General features: G+C 42.1%; 1 protein-coding gene across 4 annotated transcripts in view; it reads right to left on the bottom strand.

Annotated features, from left to right (window-relative positions):
- Positions 1–2,040: 2,040 nt before the first annotated feature.
- Positions 2,041–13,386, bottom strand: part of Pard3b (par-3 family cell polarity regulator beta) — a 981,002-nt gene continuing 969,656 nt past the window's right edge. For all 4 annotated transcript variants that reach the window (XM_048808385.1, XM_048808386.1, XM_015481294.2 and 1 more), the window contains one exon: positions 2,041–6,609. In XM_048808385.1, coding sequence (XP_048664342.1) covers positions 6,252–6,609 — 358 coding nt within the window. In that variant the 3' untranslated portion in view covers positions 2,041–6,251. The remainder of the gene's footprint in view (positions 6,610–13,386) is intronic.

The raw sequence follows: 13,386 nt of genomic DNA, 5'->3' as shown, positions 1-13,386 counted from the left end.
CAAGAATAAGTCACAGAAAAGCATCAGAGAACTGGCTGGCCTAATGAGGGGGTTGCTATCCTTTTGATGATCAGAAATTCAGAAGCTCAAAAAGACAATGCTCCAACTATCAGCAACAGAATCATACTGCCTCAACTGGAATCTACTCTAACAACAATGGATAGCCATCACAGTCTCTGGGCATCCCAAATGGCTCATGTTGGGAAGGTCAAAAATGTCTATATTTAGACTCCCTCACCCAGGCTTCAGCAGGCTGTGTTTTTAGTAGTTGATAGCCAAGATCATGAACACCCTGATTCATTTGCTTGTGAGTGTGTGCCCACTCATGGAACCTGTTGACAATGTGCCTTCTTTGGCCTGCATATAAATAAAAGTCCCCTGGAAATGGCTCAAGGGGCTAAATGGAATTGGCAGGGGCTAAATGAAACTGGTTGGGGTAAAACAGAACTGGCTGGGGTCTAAATGGAACAGGAGTTGGAGGCTAGGGGGCTGCTGCCACCTCTGAATAAAGTATGTCTACAATCCTAACCATGTCTTGCATCTTCTTCCACCTGCCAGGATCTTGAATCTGTTTCCAGGGTCTGAGCCTCCCTGTGACAGTTCTGTGATCATGTTGGCCAGCTGAATTATGCCTAATCCTCAGTGCTGTCTTGTGGTGTTTTTGGTCTGCTGGGTGGAAGTTGAATCTCCCGTTGAACCCAGGTGATGAAGAAATCTTGAAAACATGGTCTCAGGGTATTTGTGTCTCTGGCCAGCAGTGAGTCCTGCTACCAGTGGGATACAGGGGAGGGAGACAGTCTTCAATTTCTGATTTCAAGTCTTCTTGGAGAAAGAGCTGCTTTATCTGGGACTTGAAGGATGAGTGAGGATTCATAGGATAAAGCAGGTGGGGCAAAGAGGGCATTTTGAACAGTGGTACATATGCTTATCATATACTGCATGGCACAGAGCTCTAGAAATGTGTGTCCAGATCAAGTGAAAAAAAGTACTTTGAAAAAATAGTAGCACAAGATGTAAACCCAGGAGAGATGAAGAGGGGGAAGATTTTGAAGGACCTGGGACTTTGGATTAACGTAGAGTAGTAGGCAGGCATAGAAAAGTTTTAAGGGGTGTAGGTGTACATACATGTAAATGTGAAGGGATAGAGGCAACTGTTCATTTTCCTTGGCTGCTATTACCATGACGTCCTGATAAATGTTTAACACTCACTCTCCAGAGGAAAAGAAGGCTCCCTGATTTGCAGCAAATACCAATTCCTATATGATAAATACCCCCAATATAACCCATTTCAAACTACCAACATGATATAATTGAGTGTGGAGTTGGGAAGAAATGCATACAATTGGGCCTTCTATATATTCAAAACAACCCCATAAGATGTGTAGCAGTTCCTTTTCAAAATGATGCTAGACAGATAAGTGTTTTATCAAGGTTTCCTAAGATGGCCCCCCAGCTCTCAGCAGTCTTGGGGGATTGCCTCTGCTGAAGACAACTTCCTGACCTGAGGCTTTCCTCTTTTCAGGGTTAGCCCTTAACTACTGGTCAACCCAGTGGCATTAAGGTCCAGTTCCCTCATCCCAACTTGGGACAACTCTGAAGGATCATTGTTCTCCAGAGTTCCCTGGGGGGTTGGCAAAGGCCCATTTTGGGAGTGAATTGCTGCTTGGTTTCTCTTTCTATCCAATCTGGCCTCCTTCCTTGTTTTAGGCATTGAACCCAAGTGTACTGTCTGATGAAAATTCTTGAGAGTCTCCGTGCCAATACCTGCTTCTTGGGGAGCTCTGTTTGTGACAGGTGTTCTTTCTTTTTGACCTTGGCCTGGCTGCTATTTTTCAACATTGCTATGGGGACTACTGAATGTGAGCAAGAGTGAGCAGGCCCAGGCCCACCTATTTATTAGACTCCCCAAACCAACCAGTGGTGGGTGAAAACCAAGACTCCGATGTTTTACTGACTGAATAAAGCTTTATTTTTAATGCAAAATAAAACAAGAAAATTTATATACTCATATATAATAACATCCAAAATGTTTTTTTTTTCCCTGTGGTACAAATGAGATAATCTTAAAAAGTTTGTCAAGAATTCAGTCTTCACCCCCATATGCCAAAATATGATTTCACATAATTTAAATGTATGAACAGACTTGGTAATCATAAAAGCACAGGAAACACTAGAAAAAGTGATGGTATAAACAACAGGTTTTGTTTTATGTCCTGGTAGTAAACAGCGCTGCGGATGAACAGAATATTTTCTGAAGAACCGAGTTAGGAGACAGGCTAGAAGAGTCTTTGAGGGTTGGTTCACTTCCTATTCTGAGCTCAGCAGCCAAAGCCCACCTTTAAAAGTCAGATTGTGTGTAATTCTGTCACTATTTAAGGACATGAAGGAGAAAGAACTTCACTTAGAAGTCGTGGCTGCATGTGAGATTCTAGGCTTATTTTAGATATTTAACTTTTTTCTCCTTTTTTATCAGAAAGGTGACTTTGTAGGAAGATCTTATGGAGACTCCCCTCTCTGCTCTCATTGTGGCATAGTTTCCACTTAAGTCAGTGTGAACTGAGAGTGCAGAGAAATCCTATCGTGGTTATTTTTGAATCCAGCTTTCTCCTGCCTAATTGCATGAAGTCCGGACTTTCTGTTGCTAACGGACTTGGGGAGCAGTCAGGTGTCTACCCAATTTAACACCAATTTGAAGGGCATTCATTGTGGGTCTCAGAATTTAATGCCAAGAGGAACTTTACAGACTTGAATTCCTTTAAATACCAAACTCTCCAGGTCTCTTTACTCTTCTGAAACACTATGAAGTTCCTCCAAAGAAAATAAATGCTGCGGTTACAGGTTAGGAAAAATAAGCATCCTTTCCAGGCGTGATCTCTGTGCATATCAGGGAACAGAGAAAGAACTTCCCTGTCTTTCTGAATTATCAGAAGGTAGGTTAGATTAAAGATTTGCATGATTCTGTAGAAGAGGTAATGGGTCATGTTTTAATTTTATTTATTTGGTAGCAAAAGTAAAGTTGGAGTGAAGTTTCAAATCTCCTCTATCAGGGAGTATGCATGGGGCTTCTTCATGGTGACAGCAGATCTCTGGATCTCTACCATGCCATCAACATATATGTACCCAAGAAAAATGAGCCTCAGAATAATATTTTCCAATTTTTGTTTGGTACTAAATCAGGATTTAAGAAAATGTTCCTGTTTCTGAGCTTTCCTCTCATCCACTAATTTGATATTGTAAGGAAACAATTTAAACCAAGAGGGATAGTGCCACAGCCTACTTGCATGATGGATTAACAAAATATTGTGTTTTTCTTGTGGAAGACCAAATTCTCCTACATTTAAAGGTTTTCAATGGTCTGTTCTTTTTTGTCTTTCTAGTCTGGCAAAAAAAAAAAAAAAGGAGAAATATATGGCTCCTTAAAATATCTCATGACAAAAAGCCAAACATCATTTTGAGGCCTCAATGACCAGATCCACACCATGTGGGTGTATGCAGACAGGTGTATTGGTCGGAATGCCACTCTATCCCACGGGGGCTATTAGAGTTCTATGCCACAAGGGGACACCTGACAGAATATTCCCAAGGCCATAAATACACTGGGAACTATTTGTGGTTCCTGGGCACCTACTGATTATAGCCTGGGCATCTAGGCACTCTAAACAGTGTTCTCCTGAATGCTGGGAAGAGTCCTGTAACCTCTGGGAGGTGGCGACTGGAGGGGCAGTAGACAGGCATTTATGAAGCTTACATTTGAGTGGTTCTTAATTGTTGCTTGGCTTGATGGAGCCTCTGTCACAAATACAATGTTAGTTTCTTTAGGGCGGGATCAAATGGAGCGTGTGTTATACATCAAGCAAGAAAAGATAACTGTTATAATCTATTTTTTTTGTTATTGTTCACTTTCATAGTACCTTCACATCACTGACTGCCCCTCAGGATTAGCAGTTATTTTATTGACTGTGTACAAGACAAAGCCATGCTTTGGAGCTCCTGCTCCTGAACCTGTATGCAGGAGGAATTATGTGCCCAAGGTGGCACCACTGGGGTAAAAACAATGGCATTCTGACTGCAGGGGCCACTTCTCCAAGACACAGAGTGTTCACCTTGCACCCCCTGGCTGTACTGAAGGTGACATCAAGAGAAGCCTTCTGGAGTGGCTATGTCCAGTAGTCTACAGATATTTGATTAAAATATGGAATATCCCAAAGAGTTGACTTTTAATGCTTCAAAACAAGTGACATTTCCCTCGTCTTATTGTTCTTGTATTTAAAGTTGACTTAGCTTAAGGGAAAGGTAGCATTCAGCACCCTGCACTCACCTGCACCACACCTTCAGGTGAGCAGGGCCAGGGAGTCCCAACCTCCTTGAACAAATTGCAGACAATTTAAGGGGACCTGCCTTGAGACAGATGACAGAGGACAAAAAAAACCCAACTGGACTGTCTGCTCTTCAGAGGCCACCGTAATTGTGGTTTGGAAAATGCTAGCTCTCAAAGTCCAGTAACTAACACTCCTTAGGTCTCAAACCAGAAGTTGTTTCACTCTTGGTAACAAAATTCTATTTTAAATTAAAAAAAAAAAAGACTAAACTGGGACAGATGGATACTCTATGTATTCAATAATACTATAATTTATTAGATCCTGTCAGTTGGAGGTATTCTACACTCAGCCAAAATATGTCTAAATTGAAAGACTTTTTTTGGGGGGAGGGAATGAAGAAAGAATTAAAAAGTCTTAAAGTATTTTAACATCACTGTGCCATTCAAACGGCTGCTTCCCAGTTTTGCTGTTTCTCAATCTTTTGCTTGGGTTCTCATTTGGGTCAGGTGTAAGTTTTAGAAGCTCTGATTTTTATAGAAACCAGAAATAGAAAATAGCTACAAAGCTCAAAAGAGACTGGGATGGGTTTGGTCTCCTTGAGGATCTCAGAGGGCAGGGTTTCAGCTTTTCAAAGTCATAAGAGCTTCGTGTCTCAGTGGAGAGCTTGTCCATGCCGTGACTTTTGTTAATGAAATAAAGAAGATGCAGATTGATCTAATCACATGACTCTCCTCCTCCCCTCTGCTTCATTCATCAAACTTTCCAGAAAGCATTTTTATCTTCCATATTGGTAATCTCCATATCGGTAACCCCACATGTTTGAAAACACGCACACACACACAAACACACACACAATCATTCATGTCCATTTACTACCTGCTGGTGGCCAATTTCCAAAGGCTACAGTCAGCTCCTCCCTGTCCTTGAGGGCAGATGGGTACTGTTTGGCACTGAGTCTAGAATTGGCATCCCTAGGGCATTGTTTCCCATGCAACCCAACCAGCGGGCTTTCACCCTCAAGTGAGAGCTTTAAAGTAGAGGGTCCAGTTAAAAAAAAATTACAGCCAGGAGATTTGGGGATGATTCTGAAACCAGCTATCTCCGAGCTTTGGTGCCTGGGATGTGGGAGGCAGGAAGGTGAGGACCCTGGGAGTGTCAGTGCTCATCACCCGATCACTGGTCCTTGGAATATATTCCTTCCAGAAGCTCCGACTAGCCTTGCACATTTTCCCAGGACACTAATACTGTATTCACATTTACCGACTTTGATATCAACAGCAAGGAAGCATGTGAAATGTTTACATTAAGTGAGGGAGATCAGGAACCTGAGAAAGATTATTAAGAAATGTAGTCTTCCTCTGGGTAGAAAAAAAATTTCAAGAAGGTCACTGGGCATGTTTGCTGATGCTTCGTTCTTGATGAAAAAACTACTTGGTAAACTGATTCCCACATCTGCAGCCTTGACTCTGACCCTCTTCAGGCAGCATGGTTCCAATAAAGGGTCGGAGGCCCAGCCTCTGAATGGGTAATGCTGCTGGCAGAGACAACCTCTGCATTGCCAGTTCTATGGGGATGGGGGTGCATGTTAGCTGGGCTGTCTAGCCAGAGGGACACCATGTAGTCAATCTCATCATTAGGTGCTTATTTAGTTACTACTCTCTCTGAACTGACCAATTCTGAAAGCCTTTCAAGTATTAGGAAGTATCGCTTTTATGACCCCATCCTCCCTCTTCCTTCTGAATCCACCCTCACCCTAAAACCCCCTGTTCTTTCTTTTCCCCTCTGATTAGCAGTCAATGTTACAAACTCGATGAGGAAATGCTAATCTGTACCATGGAGGATTCAAACAGGAAGAAGGCCTCAGCATCTAGGAAGGGCAGAGGCTGGGGTAGATGTCCTCCCTGCTGGGCTGCTCATCTCAGTGGCACTCAGCTATACGGCTGCCGTCATGGGGTTCTTCTGCCTGGGATCCTGGGTTCGGTAGGGGTACTGGTCGGGGCTTCCACCTCTCGGGCCCACTCTGCCCATTTCTTGGTAGGCTGGCACTCTTTGGTGCTGAGGAGGGGATGGTGGAACATCTTGCCGGAAGGGTCCTTTGTGCTGGGGGGCAGGCGGGGATGCGTAATAGTGAGAGTAGCGGAGATCTGCCACCCTCAGATCTGTGGGGCGTGAGTAGCTCCCTTTGGGAGGATGCCCGGGATGAAGCCCTGGGTAGTAGGGAAGCTCCCTTTCTTTGTAGAGCCCTCGGGGTGCTGCTGTCAGATAATCGGCAGGGTCTGCTGGACCTCCCCTGGAAAGAGAAGAAGAGATGCACATTAGCTGCTGCCAAGCCGGCTCCCCAGCTGAAGACCACATCCCGCAGTCTCCTGGACATTTTGCTGTAGCCAGGGACTCGGCCTGACCAATGGGATGTGAGCAGGAGTGACAGCTCACTTAAAAACAAGAGTGGGAAACTTCCCTTCTTTTCTTCTTGGCTGTTGGAGCAGCCATTTTAGACCTTAAGGCGATAACCAGGTGCTGAGGAAGACAGAGAAACAAGAGGCGAAGCCCGAGTCCTCAACACAGCAGGGCCACCCTGTCAGCCAGGTCCTTTTACACTTGAACAGGTACTTGTGAGAGAAACACGATACTGTCTGGTTTATACTCTCTTATGTTGGCCTTTCTCACAGTAACTGAACTAGTGTCCTAAAGGAGGCAGTGAGCTTGGCTCGCTTAAGCCTGGGACCATTAGATCCTTCTGCTTTTTGCATCGAAGAAGCCTGTCTCTCCTATCAGGCTAAGTGAAATAAGCCAATCCCCCCAAACCAAAGGCCAAATGTTTCTCTGATGTGTAGATGCTAACACACAATAAGGGGGGAGGGGGAATAGAAGTTCACTGGATTAGACAAAGGGGAATGAAGGGAAGGGAGGGGAGAACAGGAAAGACAGTAGAATGAGTCAGACATACTTTCTTATGTTTATAAATGAATAAATGATCGGTGTAACTCCACAGTTCAACCACAGAGTGGAATCCAAATTAGAATAAGTTATATTCCATGTATGTATAATATATCAAAATACACTCTACTGTCATGTATATCTAAAATAGAGGAAATAATAATAATAATAATAATAATAATAATAAAAACCTGTCTCAGAAATGGTAGCAGAAACATACAGGTGACTTGGAGTCATAAAGTCCCCACGAACTGCGCCTGCTTTCCTTTCTAGATCTGGGAGGTGCTCTTTCAATGGGCTGTGGTCCTGGCCTAACTCCGGTGGCTGCTGTCACAGCCCTGGGTGGATTAGCATGGCCTCCCCTCTACAGTCCCTAGGAAAAGTCCCGACCAGGGCTGAGAAATGCCCACTCAGAACTCTGATAAAAAATAATTACTTCCACTACGAAGTCAAGAAGTTCCACCCAACCAGTAGTAGGGTGGAAAAATTGAAACCAGCTGTAAGCCACCCTGTGTAATGGGCAGGCACACAGAGGTCCAGGGCAAGAATAAACACTAACAGGAAGCGGCCCTGTCTGGATCTGTCTATTGAAGACAAGAAGCATCTTCTGATTCGATCGCTACAACAGAAGCGACGTGTCTCTAGACAATGTGCAGATGACGGCATCTTGTCTAGCCTGGGGATAAAGGCATGACTTCTGTTCGCAGCTCTTAAAGTCCCATAAACGGTGCACATATTCACCACCATTCACCTTCCACTTTTACTACTCCCCCTTTTATGATTTTTTCAAAAAAGAAAACCAGCAACAATACTAATTAATGAAAAGCTCTCCAACGTCAGAGTACAGACTTGAAAGAAATGACAGGGCTGTGAGCGCACCGTGCCTGTGGTTAATCAGGCACTGTCAATGAGGGTCAAAATCACCCTGTAATCTGCAGAGCTGCTAAAACAGCCCCGTCCTTCCTCAAATCAATGAAGATTTGACAAGCTCCGAGCATGGGCACATGTGGAAAGTAGCCCACGGACACGTCTGTAAGGCTGAACAATAGTCTTTTCCTTCTACTTTTTTTTTTGCGTCTTAATTTGGCTATGTATAATAATGAAAGATGGATGCTTGAGCTTTGGGGTAATTTAGTTAGTGAGAGTTTTCAGATAAAAAAATTAAACTGTTTATGTACAAGTTATTATAGCATCAGCTGCTATTATTCAGTGCAGTTTGCTTTGCTCTATTTTAAATTGCCCATGACAAATAGACCACAGATGCATCATCTGTCACTTTAGTCCTGGGAAATAAAGGAGCTAGGCTTCACCTTTCCTTTCCTTGAGAATTTTATTTTTGGTTTAGAAAATTTCCAGCACTCATTATATCTTTTATCATAAGGATTTTTAAAGCCCCTGCCACCCCTGCGCATTTCTATTTCCTTTTGGCTCAAGATTTTGGAAACACTTGAAAAAAAAAAATCCGTAACCTGTGCTTTCTCTCAAAACCTACTGAAGGTATTGCTCTGCATGAAGTGAAACATGTGGATTTTCTGCACTTATTTTAAGCCCTTAGGATAAATCACTGACATTTGCAACACACAAACATTATCTGCCTTGAAATGAACATACAACCCAAACTCCCTCCGGACTCTCTTAGCATGAATGTTTCCTGTTTAAAATGGGAAGAGTGAAAGGAAGAATTCCAGGCCTTGGACTTTTAGGGTCCGGTTTTCTCCCTAGAGATTTTTCTCTTTTAAAACACACCGTTACAAAAGGCAGGCATGCTTTTTTTTTTTTTTAAATTTTTGAAGAGACAATCCAGACCAACTGGTGACGGGGCAGAAGCCACCCTGAACAACTCCACAGTGGCACAGACAGCATGCACGAGGGGGATGGTTGCTATCTCATCTCCTCACACCTCGCCCCTCTAACTCTCCCTGCGAGGACAAGGGAGGCTTCCCATGCATAGAGAGGGTGACCTCCAGATAGTTCTGTGGTCCCAGATGGCTTCCTCTGAGGGAGACTGTGTGTCTGAGAGCTGATTCCATGTGGCAGAAACCAAGGGAGAAAGCTGGGCTCTGTCAAGAAACGAAACCATGGAGATTGTCCTTTTCTGTAGAACTCCTTAGAGCAGTTATCATTTTTATTTTTTTTCAGATAAAAGAAAAACAACGAGTTGGTCTATAAAAGCACTGTTTAAGGTTCAAAGAGTGTTAGAAGAATTTTTTTTCCTCTTGGGGTATTTGTGTGCTGTGCTTGTTCATGGTAACTTTTTTTTTTTTGCTTATAACTGAGCATTTCCTACTTCTGACAGAACAGCGTCGAGGTTCTGGTGTATATTGTCATGTGTGTGTGTTCACGTGCATACACACATATCATACTTGAAGGAATATTTAAGTTTCAGAAAATTCTAAACCTTTTATTATACATGTTAATTCATTAATTGTACAAATTAATGGGTGTGATTCTGACATTTCCATACAAGCTTATATCATATTTCAATTATATCTACCATCTCTACTGCTCTCTCTCATCCCCTACCTCAACCTGTCTCCACCACTTTTAGTTCCTCTACTACTTTCAGGTCATTTCAATTTTTTTTTAAAGTTTCCCCATATGAGAGAAAATATGCAATCCTTATTTTTCTGTGCTTGGCTTATTTTGCTTAACACAATCACCTCCAGTTCCATCCATTTTCCTGCAAATGACATGCTTTCATTCTTCTTTCTGGCTAAATAATATTCCATTGTGTACATATGCTGCATTTAAAAAGAACAAATTTTAAACAGGAGAAAGAAACCCTCCTTATTAACTACAGAACTTAGTAAAGGAAGAAGAAGGAGCTGAAGTTTTTTGCTTTGTTAATCTAAAGTTTCCCTTTTTACAGTCTCTTTTCCTGTGTAAAATGTAGTGTTTGTAGGAAAGCACAGGGTCAATCCACTCCATGTCCCAGGCAGTGCTGACCCAGGGGCTGATGCTTTGTGCTGTGGACCCACCTTAGAAACCTAGGGCAGAATTCTCAGGAGACTCGGATTAAAAGTGGACCCAAGTAGCTAATGTATCAGTACTTGAAGACCCCTCATTTTTCACATGACCTGATGAATCTTATTTGTATTGTTATTTTTCTTAAAAAAAAAAGTTCCAATTTAAAATCTCAAACAGAAAACATATTTACTTTAAGGAAAGAGAAACAAATCCATATCTTTTCCCCCAACTTTTTAAAGGAACTATCATGAAAATACTTATCTTTAAAATTGTTTGGCTTCTTTTTATTTTTAAATAGGCTCATTTGTGGGACCCAGATGATTCAGATTTTGCTTGAAAAACTCATAGAAATTATCTCAGGCATGTCCTTAATCACATTGAGGCATGTGATAATGAATGTTAACCCTAACCAAGCCCAAATGTAAAAAACTATGGTTTATTTACATGGAAAGCAATAATAAAGATTATTGTCTTTACACGTGGTTTTCTTGATTTTGCCATTGTACTATGCTATTTTTTTCACTGAGTGAAAAAAGAAGCTGGAATCAGGGTCTAAACTGGCTAGACAGCAGCCCTGGTCCTGAAGATCACCTTCATTTCATGAAAGGTTGGAAGCCCCTGCATTGGCTAATAGGATCTCTTTTGGAGAAAGGGCCTGGTGTTGGATGGCAGAGTCGCTGGCAAACTTTTTAGTAGGAGTGAGCTGACTCCTCTCACAGGAGTAGAGGGAGGGACGTGGATGATGTTGAATCCTCCCATCTCTACACCATCCAACTGCAAAGAAAGCTTTTCCCTCTGCTCTCACCCACGTGGTCATTCTCACCTGCCTTTCACCTGCCTGCGATTCCCATACTGCACTGGAGCCTGGGCATCTGGAAGGCAGGCCCCAGATCTCAGGAGTCTAGTGATCTCCTTGGAGCTCAGCACAGGGCTTTGTAGTAGTAGATGCAGCATGGATATATGTTGGATTTGTTTAAGAGAAAATCCACAAACATACAAGAGGCTTAGATGAGGGACAGAGGTGGCACAACAGAAGACTCGTTAGGAGCCAGAGACTGACGATGGTTGAAGTTAGACTGATTTCTGAGTACAGAGGAAAGAAGGTAGGGGGAAATAGTGGCCTGAGTAAAGGCTGGCTTGGGTCCAATATTAAAAGACTATAAACTTTATTAGGGTAGAGGTTATTTATCTCATTCACCAGGAATAAAATTATATTGTTTTGTCTCTGTTGTCTTGAAACATAGTACGTGCTCAATAAATCTTGGACTGGAATTTAATTATCTTGACTTACCAGTGAGGTCAGCGTGACTAACGGGTGCATGGAAAATTGAAATTCCACATCATGTACAACCCACAAGAATGGGATCTAAATTAGAATATTTTATGTATGTAGAATATAGAAAATATTTTATGTATGTTGAATATGTCAAAATACACTCTACTGTCATATATATCTAAAAAGACTAAATGAAAAAAAAGATCTCTCAAAAATAAAAAAAAAAAAGAAAAGAAAATTGAGAGCTATCTCAACTCAAAATTAAATATATACCAGGTTTACTCAGGGTAGGTTAAGTATATTTATTCAAGAATCAGTTAAGAAATGTTTTTAAGATGTTTCAGCAAAGAAATTTCCTTTGCTTCTGTCATAAACACAGTAATCTGGGAACATTTTAATATATGTGTTTCAAAATACAGTAGAGTACAGGGTTTCACATAAAGGGCCCAGGGAGACACTGTCAACGTACGGTGTGATCCTCACAATCCCAAGTACCCAGCGTAAGAGTTGATGAACACAAACCAGGGGTGGAGGTGATATCCAGTTCTCCTCTGTCCCAGCGCCAGCCCACCTCTTCCCCACAGGAACACTCATGATGGATGACTTTCATAGAAGCCACACGTGCCCCAGAGAGGCAGAAACCGGGACTATGCAAACTTTTCTACCACTTGCTATAACTCAGCTTTTCCTCCCACTCAAGGCAGAACCAGGGAACTCAGAGACCGGAGCTGCATTACTGACAGGGAAAACCTGAGAGTGCAGTAATTAATTAAAACAAATATTTGTAATCATCAGTTCTTCACCAGCACTCTGCAACCCAGAGCTGACCAAGGTGCACGGATCTTCCATGAGGTTGAATTTAAGAACCATGGCTGTATCTCATCTAAGGAGATCCTTTTGGGAGGAGGAAGGAAAGATGATGCTGAAGAGTCTCTGAGGGAAAAAAAATAACTAAGAGATACATCTGAGCAGATAGTTGAAAGAATTTGGAAGCTAAAGAAATAAGATTTTCAGTAAAAATGAGAAAACCATAGGAATTGATGAGCAAAGTTGTGAGCATGTCCAGTTTAGAAATCAGCATTGGCTTCTCCAGCTACAGAGAAGCTTCCAAAGGGCAAAATCTTGTTCCTTTTACTTTTCATAAAACGCTGGGTGTGCTATTTAGCAGCCAAGCAAAGACAGGTTTTTAACTTCCATTGTAGCCTTTATGGGTTTCCTTTTTTGGTGATCAGAGACTGTGATCAAATTTGGGATTGGAATGGGAGGAAGTAAAAAAGAAGTAAAACCCTGCTGCTGAGAGAGGTGCTTGTACCCATCGATTAAAAAATGGACATCTGGCAAAATCATACTCTTCTCCAGCATGTCACATGGAGTCGTTAGTGGCTGTGCTGGTCTCAGTACTTTTTTTTCTTTGGTATTTATACTAATACTGCAAAACTTAAAAAAAAAAAAAAATCAATGCAAACTAATATGCCCATAGGCATTTGAATCGCCAGTGCCTGTGGACGGACATGTTTTTAGTCTGTGTTTGGAACTCCGGCAGTGTTAGGTTTCTAGTTACTGGGCCTTCATCCTGGTCCAGGCATGAATGTGGTCAGCCAGGATTAGCAGAACCCTCTGCAATGTTATTATATAGCTTTGATTTCGGCAGATTTCACACAATCATAAAATATAATGATCATTTGATGACCTGCGATATAGAAATGATTACTGAAAAAGAATCCCACTTTCATCACTCACGTTACCCATCCTGTTACGAGGAGGCCCTTGCTCTTTGTAAAGTACTGGAATAAGAAGAGCTTGCAACAGCAGATGCTTTGGCCCTTGTTAACACCAAGGAAATGTTTGCAAAGAGAATGAAAGAGGAATGATAATGACCATGTGCTC

This window comes from Marmota marmota, unplaced genomic scaffold (assembly GCF_001458135.2).
Source record: "Marmota marmota marmota unplaced genomic scaffold, marMar, whole genome shotgun sequence".
Lineage (NCBI taxonomy): Eukaryota > Metazoa > Chordata > Mammalia > Rodentia > Sciuridae > Marmota > Marmota marmota.
This window is presented reverse-complemented; position numbering and strand designations above follow the sequence as displayed.